This window comes from Vipera berus (assembly GCF_964194415.1).
Source record: "Vipera berus genome assembly, chromosome: 4".
NCBI classification, from domain to species: Eukaryota; Metazoa; Chordata; class Lepidosauria; order Squamata; family Viperidae; genus Vipera; species Vipera berus.
The window spans coordinates 5322988-5350351 of record NC_138206.1 but is presented as its reverse complement, the minus strand read 5'-3'; the positions used below and the strand labels follow the sequence as shown (position 1 = coordinate 5350351).

Sequence of the window (27364 nt, the reverse complement as noted above, 5' to 3'; positions counted from 1 at the left end):
GCCAGGAAAATCTCCTCCTACTTCAGGGGGCAGCGCCACCTCTGCAGGTGTCCTGAAGGCAAAACGTCCGCCTACAGGTGCTCGGTTACGCTGTTTTCACCTGGGTGGAGCGTCTAGTGTGAAACGGGGCGTGAACGGACATCGGTGCGCTACAGAAAGCAAGACCGGTTAGCTAATCCGTTCTCAACAATAACTCACCAGCTGCTTAACTGCTTATTAGACCTCTGGATCGCCAGTGCTGGAGGAGGGAAAAAAAATATGACTAATTCTCCAGAGCCTAAGATCCTTGGAAAACAAAGTTTGGCCAACTCACCAATGGTAAGCATGAGGGGAAGTAAGCAAAAGGCGGAAGGCAATGAGTTTAATCCCCTCTCTGGCAGTTTTGCCGGCGTTGAGAAGCAGGTGGCAGGCAGGCGATATGTTGCTCTGTTGGAGAAGCGCAGAAGAGTTTTGTGGGTCTGTGGAACCTGCAACTTTGCTTCAAGGGAGCCTTTGTTCGGTCTGCGCATTATGCAGTCGGTGGATCGAGAGCACGCAACACCACTAAGAAAAGAGCCTTGGTGGAGCAGTGGGCTAATGCCGCCTTAAGTAACACCAGCTGCCTGCAATTAGTGCAGGTTCGAGTCCCGCCAGGCTCAAGGTTGACTCAGCCTTCCATCCTTCCCAGGTAGGTAAAATGAGGACCCAGATTGTTGGGGGGCAATTAAGCTGACTTTGTAATAATGCCGCTTGGGGTGTGTGTGTGAAAGCCCTAATAAGCAGGCATATACATAGAATGAAGGCTACTGCTAAGCTTGTAAGCCGCCCTGAGTCTTTGGAGAAGGGCGGGATATAAATGGAATTAAAATTTAAAAAAAAAGGATTTGTCCACCGCAGCAACTTGAAGATGGGTGGACTTCAAATCCCGGAATTCCCCAGCCGGGACGTTATAAAATGTTAATAATACCACTTTACAACGCCTCGGTGAGACCACACTGGGAATCCCGCATCCAGTTTTGGTCGCCACGATCTAAAAATGATGTTTACTGGGAAGAGTTTGTTGCTATAGAAATGGCTAGTATGCACTGTTGTGTAAAATTAAAATTAATTGAGGTGATAATGTTACCTTCTACTGTGCTAGAGAGAGTTGAAGTGGGTGTCTTTTTCTTTCCTTGTCCCTCTTTACACCATGTTTTTTTTCCTTCCCCCTCCTCCTAATTTTCTATTACTTTTTTGAACTTCTCTTTGTATTTTATATTTTGATAAACTAATAAAAATGTCAAGGAGACTCTGGAAAGAATGCAGAGAAGAGCAAGAGAGAGTGTTGTGACTCAGGGCCAGCCTGTGGGTCCGACAGCCGGCTCCGATGTATCGGAGGACTCAGATGTGGGGGAGGAGGGAAACGAACCGGCTGATGATGATTTGGAGGCTTTGCAGAGTCCTCAGCCGGGGACCTCTTCTCAGCTGTGTGAGCCCGAGAGTGCGGAGGATGATGACCCACAGCTGGCCCTGTTCAAGGACGCCCGACGCAGGAGGCAGTCGAGCAGGGACAAACAAAGAAAGGCTATGGGACTCCTCGGGAGGAGGCACAGGGAGACCACGCCCTGAGCTCTCTATAAAAGGAGTGTTTGGGGAGGGGCTGGTTGCTGAAAGCAACTTTTCCGCTTGAGAAGACAAGCTCTTGTGTTTTTTGTTAACTGCGTAATTAAATCTTGGCAGAAGCCTTTTAGCCTTGGACGCTTTCCAGACTCTTCTTTTTGAATAGGGGTTGCGAGAAGAGGGCTGGTTCAGAACAGTTTGCTTTCAGCCACCCACCCCTTATTACTACGATGGAGCAGCTTCTTGCCGAGAATGCCCAGCTCAACCAGCAACTCACCTTGCTGGCCACTCAGGTGGCACAACTGCAGGCTCAGGTACATGCTGCCCCCCCACCCAGGAGGAAATGTCAGATAGCTATGCCGGATAAATTTGCTGGTAAACCAGAACTGTTTCCTGCCTTCCTGGGACAATGCCAGCTTTATATCAGCGTGAGAGCAGCTGATTTCCCCACTGACCGAGATAAGGTGGGATTCGTGTTGAGCCTTCTATCGGGAGATGCAGCTCGTTGGGGCACGCCTCTGTTGGCACAGCCTAGCCCTTTGTTGGATAACTTTGGGGGGTTTTGTGACCATATGCGCCTCATGTACGAGGACCCGATTAAGGCGCAGACTGCCACCCGACGCCTGAAAGCTTTGAGGCAGGGTCAGCGCCCTCTACAGGCCTATATCAGCGATTTCCGGCTGCTTAGCCAGGATTCCGCCTGGAATGAGGCTGCGCTCGTGGATGCCTTTCAGGATGGCTTGTCAGAGGAGATGTTGGATGAGCTGGCCCGCGTGGACATTCCCTCAGATCTGAATGGGCTGATCCATCTTTGTCTGCGGATCGATGCCCGGCTGCAGCAGCGTAAGAGTCGCCGTGCCACCCCACAGACCCCTGCCGCCCCTGTTGTGCGTGAGCCCCCAGTCCAGAGGGAGGAGCCAATGGAGCTGGGTGCCGCCAGGTCCCGTCTATCGGTGACGGAAATGGACAGACGACGATCGGAGGGGTTGTGTTTTTACTGTGGGGACCCTGGACATTTGGCTGCTTCTTGCCCGAAGAAGCGTCAGCGGGCGTCAGTGACCAAGCCTGCCCCGAGAAAGTCCCCTGCTTTGCTATCGGGAAACGGCCCGAGCCCGATCTAGACGGTGTGAAAGATCGGGCGACCCACAACGATCACGCCGAGCGACGCCGTTCCGACGGTGCCTGTGAACCTCCACGGCATTTGATTTTGGAGGCACGACTGATCCTTCCTGGCAAGCCAGAGGGGATTCCGGTCCATGCCTTAATTGACTCTGGGGCTACCATTAACTTTATGGATTCGGCCTTTGTGGCCAAATGGGCTGTTCCCCAGTGTCCAGTGGATCCGCCCATGCTTGTGGAGACCATCGATGGTCGAGTGCTCCTGTCCGGGCCTATCACGGCCGCCACGCAACCCGTGTGTATGGCCATCAGTACCCATGTGGAGGCCATTCATTTCTACGTCACTTCGGATCTGCACTTCCCCGTGGTCTTGGGACTGGCGTGGCTCCGGGCGCATGATCCACAGATCTATTGGTCTCAGAACTTGGTCACCTTCCCAAGTTTGCAGTGCGTGGACCACACCCGCCATATCTGTGCCGGCCAGGTGGAGGGTTCCCCAGGGGTTTCCTTGCCTCCCGAACTGTCCGACTTTGCTGACGTGTTCAGCGAGTCAGAGGCGGACCAATTACCCCCGCACAGGCCCTACGACTGCTCCATTGACCTAGTCCCTGATGCGCCTCTCCCAGTGGGGCGTTTGTACTCCATGTCGGAGCCCGAGTTGGCTGCATTGCGGGACTTCCTGACAAAGAACTTGGCTCGTGGTTTCATCCGGCCCTCGTCCTCGCCAGTGTCTGCGCCCGTGCTCTTCGTCAAAAAGAAGTCGGGCGAGTTACGGCTTTGCTGTGACTACCGGAAACTCAACGCTATCACGGTGCGTAACCGCTACCCGCTGCCCCTCATCCCCGAGCTCTTGGACCGACTCCGGGAGGCTAAGATCTTCACGAAACTGGACCTGCGTGGAGCTTACAACCTCGTCAGGGTTCGGCCGGGTGATGAGTGGAAGACGGCGTTTGGTACTCGCTATGGACATTTCGAGTACACGGTGATGCCGTTTGGCCTGACCAACGCCCCCGCTGTGTTTCAGCATTTTATGAATGACATCTTTCGGGATCTGTTGGACCAGTTTGTTGTGATTTACCTGGATGACATCCTGATTTACTCCCCGTCGCGTGAAGCGCATCATCAGCATCTCCGTCAGGTCCTGCAGCGCCTCCGGAAACATCGGCTGTTTGCCAAGTTGGAGAAGTGCCAGTTCTACCAGGTGACCATTGATTTCTTGGGTCACCGCATTTCTCCTGAGGGCATCGCCATGGAACCGAGTAAAGTTGAGTCGTTGCAGAGTTGGCAACCCCCGCGTCGCGTGAAGGATATTCAGCGACTTCTTGGATTTGCCAACTACTATCGGACATTCATCCCTGGCTTTGCTGCCTTGACAGCCCCCCTCACCCGGCTCCTGCAGAAGAAGACTCGGTTCCAGTGGAACGCCCCCGAACAACAGGCGTTCCAAGCTTTGAAGGACGCCTTCATGAAGGAGCCCATCTTGAAGCATCCTGACCCGCAACGGCCGTTTATCGTGGAGGCGGACGCCTCCGACATTGCCATTGGGGCCGTGTTACTCCAGGCAGCGACGCCCAACGGTACCCTTTTCCCTTGCGCGTATCACTCACGGAAATTGAATCCCTCGGAGCGCAACTATACCATCTGGGAGAAGGAGCTGCTGGCCATCAAGGCGGCGTTCGAGGCTTGGAGGCATCATCTGGAGGGGGCGCGGCATCAAATCGAGGTCCGGACGGACCACAAGAATCTGGAAAGCCTGCAGACCGCTCGGAATTTGAACCAACGCCAGATCCGGTGGTCCCTCTTCTTTGCGAGGTTTGACTTCCGGGTGCGGTACATACCAAGCGGGCACAACCAGAGAGCGGATGCTCTGTCCAGGAAGCCCGAGTACACCCGAGTGGAAGACAAGCTTCCGCCCAGGACCGTGATCCCCGTCGAGTCTTTTGCTGCGGTGCGGGAGCCGGTGGACATACGGGCTCGGATCCGGGAGGCGCAGCAGCAGGAGGCGTGGGTGGCTCAGCGGAAGGAAGAGGTGGGGCCAGATTCGCCTTGGTCGGTCACGGATGGACTCCTGTATTATCGTGACCGGCTCTATGTTCCAGGAGGGCCACTCAGGGGACTCGTCCTCAGCCAATGTCATGATAACCCGGCTGCGGGGCATTTTGGCCTGTTCAAGACTCTGAACCTGGTCTCCCGTACATTCTGGTGGCCCCGAGTCCGACACGATGTCCAGTCTTATGTCACCTCCTGCGTCCCATGCAGGCAGGCCAAGTCAGCGACAGGGGCCCCGCCTGGTTTACTGCAGCCTTTGCCAACGCCCAAGAGACCCTGGGGGGCTGTGTCCATGGACTTTCTGACGGATCTACCCCCATCCTCCGGCTTCACGACAGTGTTTGTGGTGGTGGACATGTTGACCAAGATGGCGCACTTCATCCCCTGTCGCGGCTTACCGTCAGCTCGCGCCACTAGTCGCATGTTCATCCAACAGGTGTTCCGGCTGCACGGCCTTCCCGATAGAGTCGTCTCCGATAGGGGGGCCCAGTTTACAGCCCGCTTCTGGCAGGAGTTGATGCGGGCGTTGGACATTAAGGTTTGCCTCTCGTCCGCGCATCATCCTCAGACCGACGGGGGTACCGAGAAGGTCATCGGCATCTTAGAGCAGTATCTGCGCTGCTACGTTAACCTGCAGCAGGACAATTGGGTGGACTATTTGGCCATAGCCGAGTTTGCCTTTAACAACTCGCAGCACACCTCCACGCAGATGACACCGTTCTTGGCCAATGTGGGTTATCACCCCCGGTTTTTCCCCCTTTCTCCCGTGGACTCACCGGAGCCGGCAGCGAACGAATTCATGGCGGAGTTACAGGCGATCCATCGGTTGGTGCGACGGCAGCTGGAGAAGGCCAAGGCCGACTACAAGAGGTTCGCCGATCGGTCGAGAAGGGATACGCCTCCACTATCGGTGGGGGATCGGGTCTGGCTGTCCACCAGGAACCTACCATCCACTCGGCCGGCGAGGAAGCTGGACCACCGTTACCTTGGACCGTTCCCAGTCGAGGCCGTCATCAATCCGGTCGCCTATCGTTTAACTCTGCCACGTTCCCTGCGCGTGCACCCCGTCTTCCATCGGTCCTTGTTGGTCCCCGAACAACCGGCTTGTCCACTTCGCCAAGCGGAACCTCCCCCATCAGGACCTCGTGATGGCGACAGCACCCCCGAGTACGAGGTCGCCAGCATCAGGGATTCCCGCTGGCTGAAAGGTCGCTTCCAGTACCTGATCGAGTGGAAAGGGTACGGGCCGGAGGACTTCACATGGGAAGACGCGACCGCCGTTCATGCCCCTGCGTTGGTGACTGCGTTTCACGAACAGTTCCCATCCCGACCGCATCCGGATCGGCAGACCCGGGGGAAGGGCCCTGCGGTGCGGGATAGTGTTGTGACTCAGGGCCAGCCTGTGGGTCCGACAGCCGGCTCCGATGTATCGGAGGACTCAGATGTGGGGGAGGAGGGAAACGAACCGGCTGCTGATGATTTGGAGGCTTTGCAGAGTCCTCAGCCGGGGACCTCTTCTCAGCTGTGTGAGCCCGAGAGTGCGGAGGATGATGACCCACAGCTGGCCCTGTTCAAGGACACCCGACGCAGGAGGCAGTCGAGCAGGGACAAACAAAGAAAGGCTATGGGACTCCTCGGGAGGAGGCACAGGGAGACCACGCCCTGAGCTCTCTATAAAAGGAGTGTTTGGGGAGGGGCTGGTTGCTGAAAGCAACTTTTCCGCTTGAGAAGACAAGCTCTTGTGTTTTTTGTTAACTGCGTAATTAAATCTTGGCAGAAGCCTTTTAGCCTTGGACGCTTTCCAGACTCTTCTTTTTGAATAGGGGTTGCGAGAAGAGGGCTGGTTCAGAACAGAGAGGATGCAGAGGCTGGGGGCTAAAACACATGAAGAACGGTTGCAGGAATTGGGTATGTCTGGTTTAATGAAAAGAAGGATGAGGGGGGAACATGATAGCAGTGTTCCAGTATCTCAGGGTCTGCCCCAAAGAAGAGGGAGTCAAGCTATTCTCCAAAGCACCTTCTGAAGGCAGGTCAAGAAGCAACGGATGGAAACTAATCAAGGAGAGAAGCATCCTGGAACTAAGGAGAAATTTTCTGACAGTGAGGACAATTAACCAGTGGAACAACCTGCCTCCAGAAGTTGTGAACGCTCCAACACTGGAAGTTTTTAAGAAGAGACTGGACAACCATTTGTCTGAATAGTTACAGGGTTTCTTGCTTGAATAGTAGTTGGATAGAAGACCTCCAAGGTCCCTTCCAACTCTTGTTATTCTGTTAAGCCCACCCATCTTAAAGTTGCTGAAGTTAACAAACACTACATCAAGCCATAAATTGTGGTTTACAAGACAGACCTAGATTCTGTATATGCCTAAGTCAAAACCAGGCAAACTCATGAAAAGGAGAGTAGGCGAAGAAACTGATACGATCTATATGCAACGGTCTGCATAAGCGTGTATAGCAGCATCCTAAACCAGGATATTATAAAAGCAAGGTTAGTGGTATAATTCACAATAAGCCCCAAAGAAGCAAACTAACTCCATTATAGCTTCTCGGTGTGTGTGAAATGTCGGGCCCTATTCCATGAATCAAGGACTGAAAAATGTCTTTGCACGTTGTGTGTGTCCAGCCGCTGTGGTTTCTGAACTATAGGTGGATAAGCATGTCACGGCAATCCAGTAAATTGTGTCTTATTTGACAAAGAAGCGTTAAGCTAGTGATGACATAGTGTCCCATAGGAAGTCAACCAGCAATGGTGGCTTAGTCAGAAGTGTAAGGCCAAACTTACACTTAATGGACTTTGAGTAGGTGTTCTACTAGCCCAGGGGTCTTCAAACGTGGCCCTTTTATGACTTGTGGACTTCAACTCCCAGAATTCCCCAGCCAGCATGCCTGGCTGAGGAATTGTGGGAGTTGAAGTCCACAAGTCATAAAAGGGCCACGTTTGAAGACCCCTGGGCTAGCCTGAGTTTCTCTTATAGGTATCGCCACAACCAAATTGTGGTGTTCCCACTCAAGGGTAATCCATCTCACCTCCTTATTAGGAAAGTGCTATCATGTGTTGCTATGTTTCTCTTGAAGTTCTCAGAGCAAAAATATGGAAGTGGGTCACTTGTCTTTTTTCTGGGAAGCTTTAATGACTTCCCCATCGAAGTCCACATTCTGGGGATTGCCTGGTGGTGTCCTTTCCAAGTGTTAACTAGGCCTGACCTTAGCATTTTGAAAATAGCTGGGCGCAGGTAGGGATTGCTACATGATCTAACTATTCCTATTCTGTCAACCGTGGCCAGTTCAAGATGGATGAATTTCAACTCCCAGAATCCCCCAGCTAGCAAACTCTAGATTGGTTCTTTCCTTGACTAGTTTCCACCTGTTGAAGGAAAAGTTTTCATCATGGTTCAGTCCAAGCTGGGAATCAACAACATGGCGACTGCCTTAGAAAGAAGGTTGCAGTTTATTGAAGAGGAGAGCCAGACAGAAAGATGGCTCTGGAAGAAAAGAGAGTGAGCACATGTGGGGAGTGGGTTTTTATACCCTCTGGGGCTCTTGAGGTTGTTTCGTGTTCCTCTTTGAGGCTTTGCATTTCCTGTGTCATGTATTTTGACCTGTGTCCCATTGGCATCTGTGGGTTAATCCTATTATGTCCTGTCTTAGAGTTTGGGTGGGCTATGTAGATTTTAGATCTCTTTGTCTTCCTAAGCTTCTAGCTAGAGGCCTCCAACCTTCCTGAATGGGTTATCACATCTGCATTTCTACAGAGCTGGTTTCTGCTTGGGGGAGGGAGACTTGGGGCTATTAAGGAAAACTGGGCAAGCTTTTCTGCCTCTTTAAGATCCTTTGAGGAAATATATTTTTCTGCCCTTTTAATATTTCCTTCTCTGGGGGGGGCTGACTTCCCACATACCCATTGCTTCTTGTTCTGTCTTCAGGTGCCTTGGAGCATAGGTGGACCCCCCTCTTCTTTGTGGCAGCCTCTCAAATATTGGAAGACTGCTATCTCATCACCCTCCTCCTTTTCATTACACCGTCCATAACCAATTCCTGCAATCGTTCTTTATATGTTTTAACCTCCAGCTAGATTCTAAAGCTCTTCTGGAAGGCCAGAAGGGTTGAGGTAGATCTCACCTGAGGAGGTAAGATGTCCCAGAAGGCGAGCACCATACCAGAGAAGGATCTTCTCTTGGACCCTGCTAGCCAAACTTCCTTGGGTGGTGGGGCTGGAGAAAACCAGCGGAAGTAGGGCAGGCCAATCTCATGGGAGGTATTGTGTTCCTAGAATAGGGTTCTTCAAACTTGGCCCTTTTATGACTTGTGGACTTCAACTCTCAGAATTCCTCAGCCAGCGTGCCTGGCTGAGGAATTCTGGGAGCTGGTCCACAAGAAATGAAGGGGCCATAGTTCCCCCATGCTGGCTGAGGAATTCTGGGAGTTGAAGTCCACCAGTCATGAAGGGGCCATAGTTCCCCCATGCTGGCTGAGGAATTCTGGGAGCTGAAGTCCGCAAGTCATGAAGGGGCCATAGTTCCCCCATGCTGGCTGAGGAATTCTGGGAGTTGAAGTCCAAAAGTCATGAAGGGGCCATAGTTCCCCCATGCTGGCTCAGGAATTCTGGGAGTTGAAGTCCACCAGTCATGAAGGAGCCATAGTTCCCCCATGCTGGCTGAGGAATTCTGGGAGTTGAAGTCCACCAGTCATAAAAGGGCCAAATTTGAAGAACCCTGTCCTAGAAGAACTAAAGAAAACTGCTTTAAAACAATGTATTCTTGGTTGAAATGCTATTTTAATTCAATCTTTGAGGCTGTCCCTGCTCTTTCCCTTCTCAAAACTGAGCTATGGCATATTTTTCCCTTCCTTTTCTCGTCAGCAGTGCCAGATCATTGAGTTAAACGTTGGTGGAGAGATCTTCACCACCACGCTGAACACTTTGAAGAAGCACCCAGGATCCAAACTGGCTGAAATGTTTGGCAAGGCCAAGCCCCAAATAGATTCAGTGGGCCGAGTCTTCATAGACCGGCCAGGAACTTACTTTAAATACATCCTGGAGTATCTGCGTGGTGACTGCGTCCCCTTGCAAAACGTTGAGGAGGTTTACAAGGAAGCCGTCTACTATGACCTCAAGCCTTTGATCAAACAACTGGAAGAATCCCCTGAAATCTTTGGTGAGCTGGTGGCCAGGAAGCAGTTTGTTGCTCGGGTGCCCAACTATTCCGAAAACATCGAATTGATGATCCGAATCGCCCGGGCAGAAGCTGTGGCCTCCCGACAATCCAGCGTGATCCTCTGCGTGATGAAGACTTTGGAAGACGTGGCAAGGTGTAGTGATGCCCTCAGCATTTTAGATACCTCCAAGAAATCGGTGGTCCAGTTCGGCCCATGGAAAGCGGCCCCAAACATTCTGGATCTCCTGGACTGCATCAAGATGGATATAGAAGCCAAAGGTTATAAGACCTCTGTCCAGAGTTACGTTCCAGAAAAAGGCTTTCGCTTCAAAGCCAATGAGTTCTTCTACAGGTTTTTGTTCCATTGGTGGTAGCCCAAAGCTCACAACCCGTAAGATCAAGAAGGGCTCTTGCGGGGTCTTCAACCTTGGCCCTTTTATGACTTGTGGACTTCAACTCCCAGAATTCCTCAGCTAGGCATGCCTTGCTGAGGAATTCTGGGAGTTGAAGTCCACAAGTCATAAAAGGGCCAAGGTTGAAGACCCCTGGGGTGTTGGGTAGCTTTCCTAGCACTGGGCTACGTAAGGCAGAGGATCATTCCAGATGCTTGCTGAGTGTATGCAGTCTTAGGACCTCTAAATGTTGCTCCACATCTGGAGTTTAAGACCTTTGGGGAACAATTGGGTTTTGGTGGCTGAGGGATTCTGGGAGTTGAAGTCCACAAGCCATAAAAGGGCCAGGTTTGAAGACCCCTGGCCAATACCACTTCCGACAAGTGGCTGTCTAATCTCTTCTTAAGAATCTCCAGTGGGCTTGACTTCCTCACTGAAAATTCACTCCAAAGTGAAAATTCATTCCAAAGAGGTGCAGTTGAGGTGGATTTATCCTACAACGCAGGTTTTCTCAACCTTGGCAAGTTTAAGATGTGTGGACTTTGTCTATGGAGATTCTCCGTCCTCCAGGTCATGGTTGGCCCAAAAGTGCTTTTTTCAGGTGGTAACTGGACTTTCTTGTTTTTCTTGGAAGACGTTTCGCTTCTCATCCCAAGAAGCTTCTTCAGGTTCTGACTGGATGATGGGGAATGGAAGGATTTATACTCCTTGCAGACAGCTGGTCATTTGCCTTTTTTTAGAGAGCCGTTGAGGCCACTTGGAGGTTTACCTGTGTCCTCAGGGTGACCTGACTAGTGAAAATGAGTGTGCTGAAAGCAGTCCCAAGAAGGCTCTACACCCATTTGCACACCTACTCAAAGAAAAACGAGAAAGTCCAGTTTCCTCCTGAAAAAAGCATCTTTGGGATGTGTGGACTTTAACTCCCAGAATTCTGGCATTCACATCCAGACAACTTAAACTTGCACAGCTTGAGAGACACTGGTATATAGGTAGTCCTCAATTTACAACCACAATTTAGCCCAAAATTTCCAATGCTAAGCAAAGCAGTTGTTTTGTGAGTTGTGCCTCATTTTATGACCTTTTTACCACAGTTGTTAAATGAATCCTTGCAGTTGTTAAGTGAAACATGCAGTCATTAAGCAAATCAGGCTTTCCCTGTTGACTTTGCTTGTCAGACGGCCACAAAGGGTGGTTATGTAGTTCTCGGGACACCGCGACTGTCATAAATACGAGTCAGTTGCCGAGTATCTGAATTCGGATCATTGTGACCACGGGGATGCTGCAATGGTCGTAAGTGTGAAAAATGATCATAGAAGTCTCTGTTTTCAGTTCCGTTGTAACTAAAGAAATGGCTGTAAATCAAGGACTACTTTTGAAAGACTGCTGCTCTCTTTGTATGGATTTTAACTCGTGACAACAATTGTATCCTTGTTCTTTAGGAGTGTTTGAATAAATCACATGCATCAGATTTATTTCCTTTTACTGTATTTGCTGGCATCACTTGTTGTTTTTTGTTGGTTTTGTTTACACTGAGTTAGCTTTTGCTTTCCTTGAATTTGCTTTGCTGAGGTTGAGAAACACTTGAGTTAAGGTGCTGAACCAAAAGTCAGAGACCTATTCATTCATTTCTTTCTTTCTTTCTTTGTTTTTACAAATAACTCCAGGCAGTAAACGTATCCAACACACTTTCTTTCCCCAATTTATCCCAGAGAGAGAGAGAGAGAGAGAGAGAGAGAGAGAGAGAGAGAGAGAGAGAGAGAGAGAGAGAGAGAGAGGCGGAGGGAGGGAGGGAGACAGAGAGAGAGAGGAAGGGAGAGAGAGATGGAGAGAGAGACGGAGAGAGAGAGACGGAGGGAGGGAGAGAGAGAGAGGGAGGGAGGGAGAGAGAGAGAGGAAGAGAGAGACAGAGGAAGGGAGAGAGAGAGAGGGAGAGAGACAGACAGAGGGAGGGAGAGAAAGGGAGGGAGGGAGAGGGAGAGGGAGGGGGAGGGAGGGAGAGAGAGGGAGGGAGGGAGAGAGGGAAGGAGAGAGAGGGAGGGAGAGGGAGGGAGGGAGAGAGGGAGGAAGAGGGAGGGAGAGAGAGAGACCAGCCCAAAGTGACCCAGCTGGCTTTCATGCCTAAAGTGGGAGTAGAACTCACCATCTTCTACTTTCTGGCCTGGTGTCCTAACCATTAGACCAAATGGGTTAGGGTTAGTCCTTCCTTGAATGAATCAACTGTTTCTCAGCCCTGATCAGCATCCCTGCAACAATGCCGGTTAAAAGAAAAAGCTTCTTTCACATCATGGACGGATAACTTTCTTGGGTGGATGAGATGAGCACGGGGCAAAAAGCAACGAGGCAGTTTGTTCTAGTAGTCAGGGCTTTTTTTCTCATAGAATGCTCAGAACGGCATTCCGGCACCTTTTTTTTTGTGCAAAAAACAAAACAAAACCTTCCTCTATTGGCTTTCAAAAGCCTATTGCAGAGGTAGGCAATCTTGGCTCTTTTTTATGACTCGTGGACTTCAACTCCCAGAAATCCTGAGCCAGCCACACTGAGGGGAAAGAGTGAGGTTTCCAAGCTGAGCCATGCTAGTAGTAGTTATTCCGGAAGGAATTCCTTCAGTGCTCACTGAATAAATAATTATTGCAGTGAGCCTTTTAATTATTGGTTTTTGGGGCCCTGCATTTGATTCCACTAGGTGTGAAAAGAAACTTAAGGGAGAAAAGATTTCATAATCTGACTTGGTCTCTCCTGACGTCATCCTTAGTGAAGTTTCAAACCAACATCTGCATTTCCTGCATCGGGTGAGGAGAGCACCTCTTTCTTCTTCTGTCCTGGCCACTTTTTACAGAGGCACAATGGAGAGCATTGTACATCACATAACAAACTGCAAAGCTGTCTGGTTTGGTGGTAGCAGAGCCTCGGATGGAAGGTCCACGCAGAGAGTGGTAAGGACAGCCAAGAAGATTATAGATAGGGCGCGCAACTTGGGGGTCCTTCTAGATTCACAGCTCTCCTTAGAAGAGCATATTGGAGCTGTGACTAGGGGGGGCCTTTGCCCAGGTTCGCCTGGTGCGCCAGTTGCGACCCTATCTAGACCGGGATGCCTTGCGTACAGTCACTCATGCGCTCGTGACTTCTCGTCTAGACTACTGTAATGCTCTCTACATGGGGCTGCCCTTGAAGTCCACTCGGAGGCTCCAACTGGTGCAGAATGCGGCTGCGCAAGTTATGCTGGGGGTTTCCCGATACTCCCATGTTACACCTTTGCTCCGCGAGCTGCATTGGCTGCCGGTTGCCCTCCGGGTGAGATTCAAGGTGTTAGTAATGACTTACAAAGCCCTACATGGCATGGGTCCGGATTACCTACGGCAACACCTGCGGCCGGCATCAACTTCCCTCCGTCCAGTGCGCTCCCACAGAGAGGGCCTCCTCAGGGTGCCTCCGATCAGAGAGTGTCGATTGGTGGCCCCCAGGGGGAGGGCGTTCTCTGTGGGCGCGCCAAACCTATGGAACCGCTTGCCGGTTGAGCTCCGGATGGCCCCCGACCTTCGCTCCTTCCGGCACGATCTAAAAACGTATCTATTTGAGCAGTCTGACCTGGTCTGATGGGTTAGGGTTGGGGTTTTAATACGTCTTAATTATTGTTTTAACCTTGGGCATTTATTTAATCGCTTTTAACTTTTGTATCCTGTTTTTGTATTTATTGCCCTGTACGCCGCCCTGAGTCCTTCGGGAGAAGGGCGGTATAAAAATATAATAAATAAATAAATAAATAAATAAATTATAGGAAGCTCATTTCCCGTGATTCAGCGTGCATGGCTGAGGAATTCTGGGAGTTGAAGTCCACAAGTCATAAAAGGGACAGGTTTGAAGACCCCTGGTATAGGCTCTCCTGCTTGAGCATGGGGCTGGACTAGAAGACCTCCAAGGTCCCTTCCAGCTCCTATTCTATTCTATTCTATTCTATTCTATTCTATTCTATTCTATTCTATTCTATTCTATTCTATTCTATTCTATTCTATTCTATTCTATTCTATTCTATTCTATTCTATTCTATTCTAATGTTATGTTATATGTTATATGTTATGTATTTCCATTCTCCCTGGATCTACACCAGCGAAAGCCATCCTTCTCGAGAAGTCACATCTGCACTACTTCCATTGACTTCCGCCACTCCGACCCCGCAAATGGAAGACTCAGAAAGCTGCCCTTTGACAACCTGAAGTCACGGCTGATGAAAGTTCCAAGACGAGGAGCGTCCCCGCCTTTCCAGCGAGGATGGGAGGGAGCGAAGGAGAGCGAACGAGCGAGCGGGACGGGCAGAGCGGCTACGGCGGCCGAGGAGGCTCCTCAGTAGCCGGAAGGCGAAGCTCGACGGGCTCGCCAGGCCTCCAGCATGGCGGCTCACCTGAAGAAGCGGGTCTACGAGGAATTCAGTAAAGTGGTGGTCCAGGTAGCCGCGAGGGTCTCCAGGAGGGAAGGAGGGGCCGGGGTCGGAGGGAGTTTATGGAAACCAACCTGCGGGGCGAGGGGGGCGGTCCGGGGTGGGTTGGGGTGGAACGCCTGCTTGTCTAGCTGGCTTCACACGACACGTTGAACCCGGGTTATCGAAGCAGGCGGCGCCTTGTATGCTTCAGGCACTCCGCGTCCCAAGGAAATGGGCGGGTTCTCACGTTACACTTGAGCCGAGTTAGTAGGACCGTGTGAACACGACGTGTGATGCTTGGGGGGAAAATTATAGCATCTGTACACTTCTTTTATATATTTTCATATACTTTTTTATTCCGTATTTCTCTTGGATAGTCTCCCATACATATTTTTCATGTAATTTTTAAAATATTTGTTTTCATACGCTTTCTTATACATATATATATATATATATATATATATATATATATATATATATATATATATATATATATATATATATATATATATATATATATATATATATATATATATATATATATATATATATATATATATATATATATATATATATATATATATATATATATATATATATATATATATTTCACTAACGTTACCTAGTTTTGGGTAGCAAGAAAACAACCCAGGTCAGAGAAGCACTGAGGATTGGGTCATATTTTTGAAGATGAGAAACACTGGTTTAAACGCGTGTTGAGGCAATAACGCAACATCCACACAGGCAGTCCTCGAAAATTTCTGTTGCTAAGTGAGACATTTGTTAAGTGAGTTTTGCCCGATTTTTATCACCTTTCTTGCCACAGTTAAGTGAATCACCACAGTTGTTAAACTAGTAACACACTGAATCTGGCTTCCCCCTTGACTTTGCTTGTCAGAAGCTTGCAAAAAGGGATCACGTAACCCCGGGACACTGCAACCGTCGTAAATATGAGTCAGTTGCCATGCATCTGAATTTTAATCCTGTGACCCTTGGGAGGCTGCAACGGTCGTAAATGTGGAAAATGGTCAAAAGTCACTTTCCAGTGCCGTTGTAACTTTGAATGGTTACTAAGTGAACTGTTGTAAGTTGAGGACTAACTGTAATGCTGAGAGTTGTTATGGTAGTATAATAATAAAATAAAAAGATCTAAAGGACTCCATTATAAACAGAAGAAAAAAATTGGACCGGAGTGTAAACAATACCTTAATGTTTCAGCCACAGCTGCATGAAGAAATTTCGGCTAAAAAACTCCGGCTAACCAAGCCCAGCAAATCCGCCGCCCTTCATGTAGATCTTTGCAAGGCCACATCGCCTGCCGATGCGTTGCAGTATCTCCTGCAGTTTGCTCGAAAACCTGTAGAAGCTGAAAGCGTGGAAGGCGTCGTGCGAATCTTGCTGGAACATTATTACAAGGTAGGACAATTCTGTGGGGGGGAGAAACTTGACTATGAGCCAGCTGTGTGCAGCAGCAGCCAAAAAAGCTAATACAATCCTGGGTTGTATAAACAGAGGCATAGAATCAAGATCACTCGAGGTATTAGTACCGCTTTATAAAGCCCCAGTAAGGTCACACCTGGAATACTGCAGCCAACTTTGGTCACCATATCACAAAAAAGAGGTTGAGAGTTTGGAAAAAAAATTCAGAGAAGAGTAACTAAGATGATCCAAGGCCTGGAGGCTAAAACATACCAAGAACAGCTGCAGGAATTTGGGTTTGGCTAGTCTAAAGAATAGAAGAAATAGGGGAGACATGATAGCAGTCTTCCAGTATCTGAGGGGCTGCCACAAAGAAGAGGGGGTCATGTTATTCTCCAAAGCACCAGAGGGAAGGATGAGAAACAACGGTTGGAAACTGATCAAGGAGAGAATCAACCTGGAATTAAGGAGAAACTTCCCGACAGTGAGGACATTCAACCAGTGGAACAGCTTACCCCCAGAAATCGTGGGCTCTCCATCACTAGAGATTTTTAAGAAGAGACTAGACAGTCACTTGTCTGAGATGGTGTAGTTTCTCCTGCTTGAGTAGGGGGATGGACTAGAAGACCTCCCTCCCAGCTCTATTCTATTCTGAAACCACGTTTGAGATTTACAGGTAGTCTTTGACTTATGACCATAGTGGAAACTGGGATTGATGGCACATTCTACCTGCCGTCCCCCCCCCCGCCCCCCATTTGCTCTCTGCTATCCATTCATCCATCCTTTTGCTTATCATATTGATGGACAGGTAGTCCTCGACTTATCACCACAACGGAGCCCCAGGTTTCTCTTGGTAAGTGAGACCATTGTTCAGTGAATTTTGCCTCATTTTACGACCTTTGTTGGCGCAGTTGTTAAGAGACTCACTGCAGCTATGTTAGCAAAGTAGTTGTTAAACGTATCTGGCTTTCCCGTTAACTTTGCTTGTCAGGAGGCTGAAAAAGGGGACCACGTGACACCCCCCCCAGGGCACTGCAACGGTCATAAATACGAACCAAGTTGCCAAGCATCTGAATTTTGACCACGTGACTATGTGGATGCAGCGACGGGTCGTATGTGTGAAAAACGGTCATAAGTCACTTTTTTCAGTGCCGTAACTTCGAACAGTCACTGAACAATCGGTTGTAAGTCAAGGATCACCTGTACTATTCTCATTGTGTTCCTTTGTTATTGTTTATTTTTCTGTTAGCTTATTTTTGTTTAAGGTAAAGGTAGGTAAAGGTTCCCCCGCACATGCGTGCTAGTCGTTTCCGACTCTAGGGGCCGGTGCTCATCTCCGTTTCAAAGTCGAGGAGCCGGCGCTTGTCCGAGGACGTCTCTGTGGTCATGTGGCCGGCATGACTAGACACCAAAGGCACACGGAACGCTGTTACCTTCCCACCGTAGCGGTCCCTATTTTTCTACTTGCATTTTTACGTGCTTTCGAACTGCTAGGTTGGCAGAAGCTGGGACGAGTAACAGGTGCTTACTCTGTTACGCGGCACTCGGGATTCGACCCGCCAAACTGCCGACCATCTGATCGACAAGCTCAGTGTCCTAACCCATTGAGCCACCGCGTCCCCTTATTTTTGTTTACACTCCTTTTATTTTCTTCCTTTTTATTATTGTAAGTAGCCAAGAATAAAGCCCATGGCAAGATAGGCAGCAACTAAATTTAGCAAAATAAAATAAATATCTGGAAAATTTGTCATCAAGCTGTGCAATCGATAAGCGAGGCATCGTGGGACCGTACCCGATTTTATGGACCTTTTTTTTTGGCACGGTTGTTAAGTGAATTATGTGGTTGTTGAGTGAATTGCACACATGGTTTATCATGCAACAGAGCCGGCTAGGAAGGTTGCAGACGACATGATGTTTTGACAGCCTTCTCTTTATCACGTAGGAAACCGATCCTTCTGTGAGGCTGAAAATTGCTTCCTTGCTGGGTTTGTTATCAAGAACTCCTGGGTTTTCTCCCGACTGCATTCTGGACGATGTCATTAACACCCTCCAGACTGAAAGTAAGTGATTTTTTCCCCACCAACTAAAGAATTGTTTCATGATATGTAAAGCATGCGAGGCGATGAGCTTCCTGGAGTTGCCTTGAGAGTTGGGTGGCCAGGTATGTTTTAAGAAAGAAAGAAAGAAAGAAAGAAAGAAAGAAAGAAAGAAAGAAAGAAAGAAAGAAAGAAAGAGAAAGAAAGAAAGAAAGAAAGAAAGAAAGAAAGAAAAAGAAAGAGGAAGGAAGGAAGAGGAAGGAAGGAAGGAAAGGGAGGGAGGAAGGAAAGGAAAAGGAAAGAGGAAGGGAGGGAGAGAGGGAAAGAAGGAAAGGAGGAAAGGAAGGAAAGGAGGGGAGGGACGAAGGAAGGAAAGAAGGAAAAGGGAAGGCAGGAAGGAAAGAAAGAGAGGGAAAGAAAAAGAGACAGACAGACAGACTATACGGGTATGTCTCTTATGTTTGTAGAATGTGGCACTAATGAAGTAACAGGTGGTCCTCAACTTATGGCCACAATTGAATCCAAAATTTCTGTTGCTGAGCAAGGCAGTTGTTCAGTGAGTTGTGTCCCATTTTGGGACCTTCTTTGCCATAAAGCGAGTTACTATAATTGTTAAGTGAATGGTGCAAATGGGAAGCAAATTTGGCTTTCCCTATTGACTTTGCTTGCGGGAAGCTGGCTGGGAAGATTACAAACTGTAATCACAGGATCCCAGAACAGTGCAAATACATGTCAGATGCCGCTGAATTTTGATAATGCGACCATGGGGATGCTGCAGTGGTCCTACATGTGGAAAACGGTCATAGATCAGAATAACAGTTGGAAGGGACCTTGGAGGTCTTCTAGTCCAACCTCTCCTCAAGCAGGAAACCCCATTCCATTTCAGACAAGCGGTTGTCCAATCTTTTCGTTAGATAGATAGATAGATAGATAGATAGATAGATAGATAGATAGATAGATAGATAGATAGATAGATAGATGATAGATAGATGATATTGATATAGATAGATAGATAGAGATGAGATATACATAGATAGAGAGATAGAGAGATAGATAGATGATAGATAGATGATATTGATTTCGATACATAGAGATGAGATATACATAGATAGAGAGATAGAGATAGAGATAGAGAGATAGATAGATGATAGATAGTTGATAGATGATATTGATATATATAGATACATAGAGATGAGATATACATAGAGAGAGAGAGAGAGAGATGATAGATGATAGATAGATGATATATATAGATACATAGAGATGAGATATACATAGATAGATAGATGATAGATAGATAGATTGATTGATAGATACATAGATGATAGATGACAGATGAGTGAGAGGATGGATGGATGGATGGATAGATAACCTTTATAGTCATTTTTACTGTGGGCACAATGGCACACATTAAAAATGAAATTTAGTTGCTTACTCAAAGTGTACACATACCTAACACACATTTAAACATACTGTATAACATGTCTAGACTTACACCCTTACATTATAAGCTACATATAAATATTAATCACTGTCTTCTTGAAAAACCTCTTTTAAAAAAAAGCCCTCTTCTTAAAAAGTCCCTTTTTTCAGTGTAATTTCAAATGGGACACTAAATTGAATGGTTGTAAATTGAGGACTGTCTGTATGAGAAGCTTGACTGCTCTCTGCTCTTTGTGAGGTGTTACTTAAAATCAGGCCACTGTGGGTTGTTTAAAAATAATCACCATTTAAAAATAATCCTGCCATGGTTTGTTGCGGGAATACCTGCCATGTCCTATCCCAGATTGTGTTCTTTTCCTCTTGTGAATGAATGAATGAATGAATGAATGAATGAATGAATGAATGAATGAATGAATGAAACTGTGTGTATTTCTGTGTGTTTGTAGAATATGGTACTAAAACTAGACACAAGGACAGTTTTCCCCCCCATGCCCTCACTCTGCTAAACAAATTCCTGCAACTCTTGTCAAACTACTTAGTAAGGCTGTATTGCTATTATTCTCAACTTTCCTATTACCTTTCTCCTAATCTACTTAGGACTATAACTTTGTGGTGTGTATCTTACGATTTATATTGTTGAATTTAGTATCCTACTATGATTTATGTTGTTTGCTTATTTACTATCTAAGTTGTTGTATCTTATGATTTATTGATGATAAGTGTATTTTTATGTTGATTGTGATCATGATTTATCCCTTGTTGCTTGTCTCTGCACTGAGAGCTTCTGCGCCGGAGACAAATTCCTTGTTGTGTCAAACCGCACTTGGCCAAACCACACTTGTCCAATAAAGACTTCTGTTCTGTTATTCTATTATTGTTACGATCCTTGGGCAACCCTCTTAAGAATCCTTGGTGCTCTCTGAGTTGTGGTGCTTTGCTTTCTAACATTTAATTACCCAACTAGGTAACATAATCAGGGCTAGTGGGGTTGGAGTTTGCTCCCTGTTTACATAAGTAGCTTGTCTTTTTTCTATAGCAGGAGTCTTCAAACTCGGCCCTTTTATGACTTGTGGACTTCAACTCTCAGAATTCCTCAGCCAGGCATGCTGGCTGAGGAATTCTGGGAGTTGAAGTCCACAAGTCATGAAGGGGCCATAGTTCCCCCATGCTGGCTGATGAATTCTGGGAGTTGAAGTCCACAAGTCAAGAAGGGGCCATAGTTCCCCCATGCTGGCTGAGGAATTCTGGGAGTTGAAGTCCACAAGTCATAAAAGGGCCAAGTTTGAAGACCCCTGTTCTATAGCATGGTTGTTGCGCTGTGTCTTCTTGTGAGTAGAGGTGGCTTTTGGTTTGTTTTCCAGAGTCTCACCAAGTTCTGGCTCAGCTTTTGGATACTTTGCTGGTGATTGGGAATAAACTTCAGGAAAATCCAGCCATACGAGGGCGTCTTACAGACGTAGCATGCAAGGTAATTCAAGAGGGTCAGCTAGCGAAAAAACTCAGCTTAAGAGTTTTTTTAAGTTATTTGACTGTATAGATCAGGCGGTCTTCAAACTTGGGCCTTTTATGACTTGTGGACTTCAACTCCCAGAATTCCTCAGCCAGGCATACTGGGTGGGGAATTCTGGGAGTTGAAGTCCACAAGTCATAAAAAGGCCAAATTTGAAGACCCCTGCTATAGATCTTTCAGTTATTTGATGGTATCCAGTCTTGGCAACTCTTAAGACATAGTTATAACAACAACAACAAACAAACAACAATAGTAGTAATAGTAATAATAATAATAAAATTGGAAGGGACCTTGGAGGTCATCTAGTCCAAGCCCCTGCTCAGGCAGGAAACCTATACCATTTCAGACAAATGGCTGTCCAGTCTCTTCTTAAAAACTTCCAGTGTTGGAGCATTCACAGCTTCTGGAGGGAGGTTGTTCCACTGGTTAGTTGTTCCAACTGTCACAAAGTTTCTCCTTAGTTCTAGGTTGCTTCTCTCCTTGATTAGTTTCCATCTGTTGCTTCTTGTCCTGCCTTCAGGCGCTTTGGAGAATAGCTTGACTCCCTCTTCTTTGTGGCAGCCCCTGAGAGATTGGAACACTGCTATCATGTCACCCCTCACCCTTCTCTTCATTAAACTACACATACCCAATTCCAGCAACCGTTCCTGATATGTTTTGGCCTCCAATCCCCCAATCATCTTTGTTGCTCTTCTCTGCACTCTTTCTAGAGTCTCAACATCTTTTTTACATTGTGGGGACCAAAACTGGATGCCGTATTCCAAGAGTGGCCTTAACCAAGGCATTATATGGACCTCATGTAGACCTCAACCCCCAGAATTCCTTAGCCAGCCATGCTGGCTGGGGAATTTTGGGAGTTGAAGTTCACAAGCCTTAAAGTTGCCAAATATGGACACCCCTGATAAAGATCAATGTTTTTCAACATTTCTTCTGGACACGATGGATAATAATCCTTTATAAGGCTAACGTGGTCCCTCCTGACATCCAGAAAGCAGAAAAATCATGGGGAAATCTACTTTTCTCTTTTTGCTCTGTAGCATCTGACAGATTCCTCCCACGGTGTAAGGAACAAATGCCTGCTCCTGATTGGCTGTCTGGGGACAGTGGAGAAAGCTGCCTCGAAGGAAGTGGAACGCCAGTCTCCCAAAGACGTGCAGAAAATCATCGGGGATCACTTCAGCGACCAGGATCCACGCGTTAGGACTGCAGCTATCAAGGCTATGGTAGGTGTCCCTGAGAAAAACAGTGGTTAATTATGGAGCTTAGGAGAAGGTAGCAGGGCTTAACTCTGGCAATTCTCGGGTGGAAAAAATCCTTGGTCTAGATCAGGGGTCTCCAAACGTGTCAACTTTCAGACCTGTGGACTTCAACTCCTAGAATTCCCCAGCTGGCTGTGGAATTCTGGGAGTTGAAGTCCACAAGTCTGAAAGTTGACAAGTTTTGGAGATCCCTGGTATAGATGTACAAGTGGAGGTTAGCCAGGGCTAGGGAACCTTGGCTCTTTTATGACTTGAGGACTTCAAATCCCAGAATTCCTGAGCCAACGTGGCTGGCTAAGGAATTCTGGGAGTTGAAGTCCACAAGTTATGAAGGGGCCATAGTTCCCCCATGCTGGCTCAGGAATTAGTCCACAAGTCATAGAGGGGCCATAGTTCCCCCATGTTGGCTGAGGAATTCTGGGAGTTGAAGTCCTCAAGTCATAAAAGAGCCAAGGTTCTCCATTCCTGCGTTAGCCACTGTTAGGCTCTGAGCCTCCTAAATCTGCTTCGCCACTGCTACAGCTAGTCCTCAACATACGACTATAATGGAACCTGCCCATTATGGTCACATATGGTGACTATTGTCAATTGGGTCTGGCCTGATTTTTGCATGAATGTGGCGGTCCTAAAGTGAACACCACAGTTGTTAAGCAAATCGTTTGGTTGTTCAGTGAACCAGTTCTTCACTACGGATGCGGTTCTGCTGAAAAACCAGAAGTGCTCATTTTCAGCAAATTCACTGTAAAATGTGGTCATGCGATTGTGGGGTCCTGCAAACGTCTGTAATCATGGCCATGTTGCCTGTAGTTTGGTTCCCCGATTGTGGAGGGTTCCTCACTGTTGAAACTTCAGAACTAGGTTGTAGCTACCCCCAAGGTGGGTCCATCATAACTGAACGGTCGTTAAGCGACCAGTCATCTTGAGGATGATCTGTACTGGAGTTGACCTTTGCAGTAATGGGCTATGGAAATGTAGCCAAAATCCTGTAACATTTTGTTAGAAAATCTGTATTCAGAACAAAGTGTACAGTCACCATGGGTTTTTCTCCTTAACTGCAAAAGGAGTCGGGGAAACTTTACTCAGAACAAAAAAGACATAGAGTGTGTGTGTGTGTGTGTGTGTTTGTGTGTATGTATGTATATGTGTATACACACACACACACACACACACACACACACCATAGATGCAAACTTATAAACACTGCCATCTATTGATTAGCTGTAGTTGTTGCACAAAATACATGCAAACATGTATTTAAACACATTTTCATGTTGATTTGCAAAAACCTTATGTTCTTTGAATTGCTATAACAACAGTCTGGTGTTTTGTTTTGTTTCCTATAGTTGCAGCTTCACGAGAGGGGATTAAAGTTGCAGCAAGCCATTTATAACCAGGTAATGATTACATGCTATACCAGTTTAGCAAAGGGCTCTAATATTTGATGAATCCAAGAGAAATATTAAGGGGGTCTGCTTTGGTTAGGTTTTGGTCTAGTGGTTAAGGCATCAGATTACAAAGTGGGAGATGGTGAGTTGTACTCCTGCTTAGACATGAAAGCCAGCTGGGTGACTTTGAGCCAATCACTAGGAGACAGTGAGTTCTAGTCCCGCCTTAGCCATGAAAACCAGCTGGTTGACTTTGGGCCAGTCACCAGGAGACAGTGAGTTATAGTCCTGCTTAGACATGAAAGCCAGCTGGGTGACTTTGGACCAGTCACCAGGAGATGGTGAGTTATAGTCTCTCCTTAGCCATGAAAGCCAGCTGGGGATGCTGCAATGGTCATGTGTGAAAATTGGTCATAAGTCACTATTCCCAGTGATGTTGCAACTTCAAAGGGCCACTAAACTAACTGTTGTAAGTTGAGGACTTCCTGTAACGGCGAAATGGCTGGCTGCTAATACCCTCCTGGGAATCTTTCATTTCAGGCTTGCAAACTCTTAATGGATGATTATGAACAGGTCCGCAGTGTAGCGGTGCAGCTCACCTGGGTCCTGAGCCAGCTTTACGCAGAAAGGTACGTGCAAAGTGTTAGGTAGTTCCAAAGGAAGGAGAGCATGTAAGCAGGATTGGGAGAAGCTAGGTTGGGAAGGGAATTCTGGGATTTGAAGTCCAGACATCTTAAAAGTTGCTGCGAAACTCTGGCGCACAGATAGCCCTCAAGGTTACGATCCTAATAGAGCCTAAAAAAGCTAAAACTAATAAAGAAGGTCAGGGGGTGTTACCCAGTTTTAGGATCTTTTGGGGGTGGTTATTAAGCAAAGACAGGTAGTCCTTGACCCACGACCACAGCTGAGCCAAAAATTTCTGCCGCTAAGTGAGACACACGTTAAATACGTTTTGCCCCATTTTGCAACTTTTTTTTGGCCAGAGTTATTAAGTGAATCACTGCAGTTGTTAAGTGAGTCACACGGTTGTTAAGTGAATCCAGCTTCCCCCATTGACTTCGCTTATCAGAAGGTCGCAAAAGGGGATCACGCGACCCTCTGGGATGCCGCGACCATAATAAATATGAACCAATTGTTCAAATTTTGATCCCATGACTGTTGGGATGCTGCAACGGTTGTAAATGTAAAAAAACGGTCGGAATACCTGTAATATCATTTCTCTCTGTCTTTCTCTGTCGCTCGCTTTCTCTTGCTTTCTCTCTCTCTCTCTGTCTCTCTCTTTCTCGCTCTCGCTCTCTCTTTCTTGGTCTCTGTCTCTTTCTCTCTTTCTCACTCTGTGTCTCTGTCTCTTGCTCTCTTCTCTTTCTCGCTCTGTCTCTCTTGCTCTCTGTCTCTCTTTTTTTGCTCTCTCTCTCTCTCTCTCTCTTTGTCTCGCCTTCTCTCTCTCTTTTCTTTCTCTCTCTCTAGCATTGTCCCCATCCCATCTTTCCAATGAAGAAATCCGGCTGGTCGACGATGCGTTTGGGAAGATCTGCCACATGGTCAGCGATGGCTCCTGGGTGGTGAGAGTCCAGGCTGCTAAGCTGTTGGTAAGGACTCTCCTTCTTTTCGGTTGTCAAGGTGATCATAACTCACCTGCCAGCGCAGGGGTGTCAAACTCAATTTCACTGAGGGCCGCATCAGCATTGCGGTTGCCCTCAGGGGGCCGGGTGGGCGTGGCCTACTGGCTGGGCGTGGCAGAGTGCGTATGGCCTACTAGGTGGGCGTGGCTAGAGTGCATATGGCCTACTGGGTGGCCGTGGCCAGCTCTCCATCGTTGGCATCAAGGGTGCCTATGGGGGCCTGGGCAGGAGTGGGTCTCTGGCAGAAGGAGGGTCTCTGGGCCAGGGCCAAGGCAGTGGGGGCCGTTCCCTCACTGTTTCCAGGATGGCTTCGCGGGCCTCATGAAACCACTTCGCGGGCCGAATCCGGCCCCGGGCCTTGTGTTTGACATGTCTGTGCCAGCGGGTCCATGAAATCCAAGATGCTTCATTGTTCTCTCTCCTCGTGGTCCATTTGCCTTCGTGCTGAGCTGCAGAAAGTCCCATCCTGAAGCTCAAAGGAGTGAAGGGAAGCCTGGGAGCAAGTAAAAAAAAGGCTCCATTGTTGAGTCTTTTTTATTTATATAGGGTGAAAAAACGGTGTTGGGCATACTGCAACATCCTGATCAGGCCGTTTTTTTGGAACATCTGTGAAATAAGAGACTGGGTTATTCTAAAGCAGGGGGTCTTCAAAACTTGGCCCTTTTATGACTTGCGGACTTCAGCTCCCAGAATTCCTCAGCCAGGCACGCTGGGAGTTGAAGTCCACAAGTCATAAAAGGGCCAAGTTTGAAGACCCCTGTTCTAAAAAAAAAAAAAAAAGGCTCTTTCCGAATTTGGCAACTTCAAGACTTAACATAGAACGTGGAATAGCACTTCAACTCCCAGATTCCTTTCCGATTTATGGACTTCCAACTCCCAGAATTCCTGGGGAATTCTGGGAGTTGGAAGTCCATAAATCGGAAAGTTTCCCAATTTGGAGATCTCTTTTTTAAAAGGACACGTTTGTCGTGATCTTAGCATCATCCAGTTCGAAATGACTTGACACTCTCTACCCACATACCAGATGCGAGTTAAATAATTGTCTTAACGTTCACTGGGATTAAAATGACGTTCTGACGAACGCTCTTTTCCCACACCTGTTTTCCAGGGCTCTATGCAGCAAGTCAGTTCTCATTTTTTAGAACAGACCTTGGACAAGAAGCTGATGTCAGATTTGAGGGTAAGGCATTCGGCTCTGCTTTGCGGCTGGAGCTTATACCTGTATTTCCAAACCCCTGGGAGTCTGGAGGTTGCACAATTTTTCTTTTAAAAAAAATATGTTTTACTGATTTTTAACATACACCGAAAGCACGTAAAAATGCAAGTAGAAAAATAGGGACCACTATGGTGGGAAGGTAACAGCGTTCTGTGCGCCTTTGGCGTCTAGTCATGCCGGCCACATGACCACGGAGATTGTCCTCGGACAAGCGCTGGCTCTTCGGCTTTGAAACGGAGATGAGCACCGGCCCCTAGAGTTGGAAACGACTAGCACACGTGTGTGGGGGAACCTTTACCTTTTACCTTTAATATTTGGTAAACATCGTGTTGTCTGGGTTAACGTTTAAAAAACAATAACAATTAATTTCCATAATTCTATAGTTCGTATGATAGCTTTACATGATTTCCTGTTCTTCCAATAACATTCTCTTTCGCCAACGTTAAATTAATATAATTCTTATTTAAATGACAATTAAAGATAAAGATTTTCCCCCCTCATGTTTCTGCAAGTAATAACCACATCAATACAAAGCTGCTTGGGAGTCTGGAGGTTGCACAATTGATTCTTTGGAATCCTTTCTGATTTTATTTTATTTTATTTTTTATTTTAATTCCATTTATATCCCACCCTTCTCCGAAGACTCAGGGCGGCTTACAAGCTTAGCAGTAGCCTTCATTCTATGTATATGCCTGCTTATTAGGGCTTTCACACACACCCCAAGCGGCATTATTACAAAGTCAGCTTAATTGCCCCCAACAATCTG

General features: G+C 47.3%; 2 protein-coding genes across 4 annotated transcripts in view; both read left to right on the top strand.

The window, feature by feature from the left end:
• The first annotated feature begins 109 nt into the window (after positions 1–109).
• KCTD14 (potassium channel tetramerization domain containing 14) lies at positions 110–11755 on the top strand. Of its 3 annotated transcripts, XM_081326289.1 has the most exons (3): positions 130–334; positions 6583–6654; positions 9611–11755. In XM_081326289.1, exons 2-3 carry the CDS (start codon positions 6631–6633, stop codon positions 10274–10276), a joined length of 690 nt encoding a protein of 229 aa, XP_081182415.1. In that variant the 5' UTR covers positions 130–334; positions 6583–6630; the 3' UTR covers positions 10277–11755. The 3 variants fall into 3 exon arrangements, with proteins under 3 accessions (XP_081182414.1, XP_081182415.1, XP_081182413.1); XM_081326288.1 differs by lacking the exon at positions 6583–6654 and having other exon boundaries at positions 110–318; XM_081326287.1 differs by lacking the exon at positions 6583–6654 and having other exon boundaries at positions 131–318; positions 9608–11755.
• Positions 11756–14643: 2888 nt separating this feature from the next.
• Positions 14644–27364, top strand: part of INTS4 (integrator complex subunit 4) — a 35690-nt gene continuing 22969 nt past the window's right edge. Inside the window, 10 exon segments of the mRNA XM_081327658.1 lie at positions 14644–14735; positions 15927–16124; positions 18070–18187; positions 20968–21074; positions 22154–22339; positions 23719–23769; positions 24301–24389; positions 25228–25246; positions 25248–25349; positions 26491–26562. Coding sequence (XP_081183784.1) covers positions 14679–14735; positions 15927–16124; positions 18070–18187; positions 20968–21074; positions 22154–22339; positions 23719–23769; positions 24301–24389; positions 25228–25246; positions 25248–25349; positions 26491–26562 — 999 coding nt within the window. The 5' untranslated portion in view covers positions 14644–14678.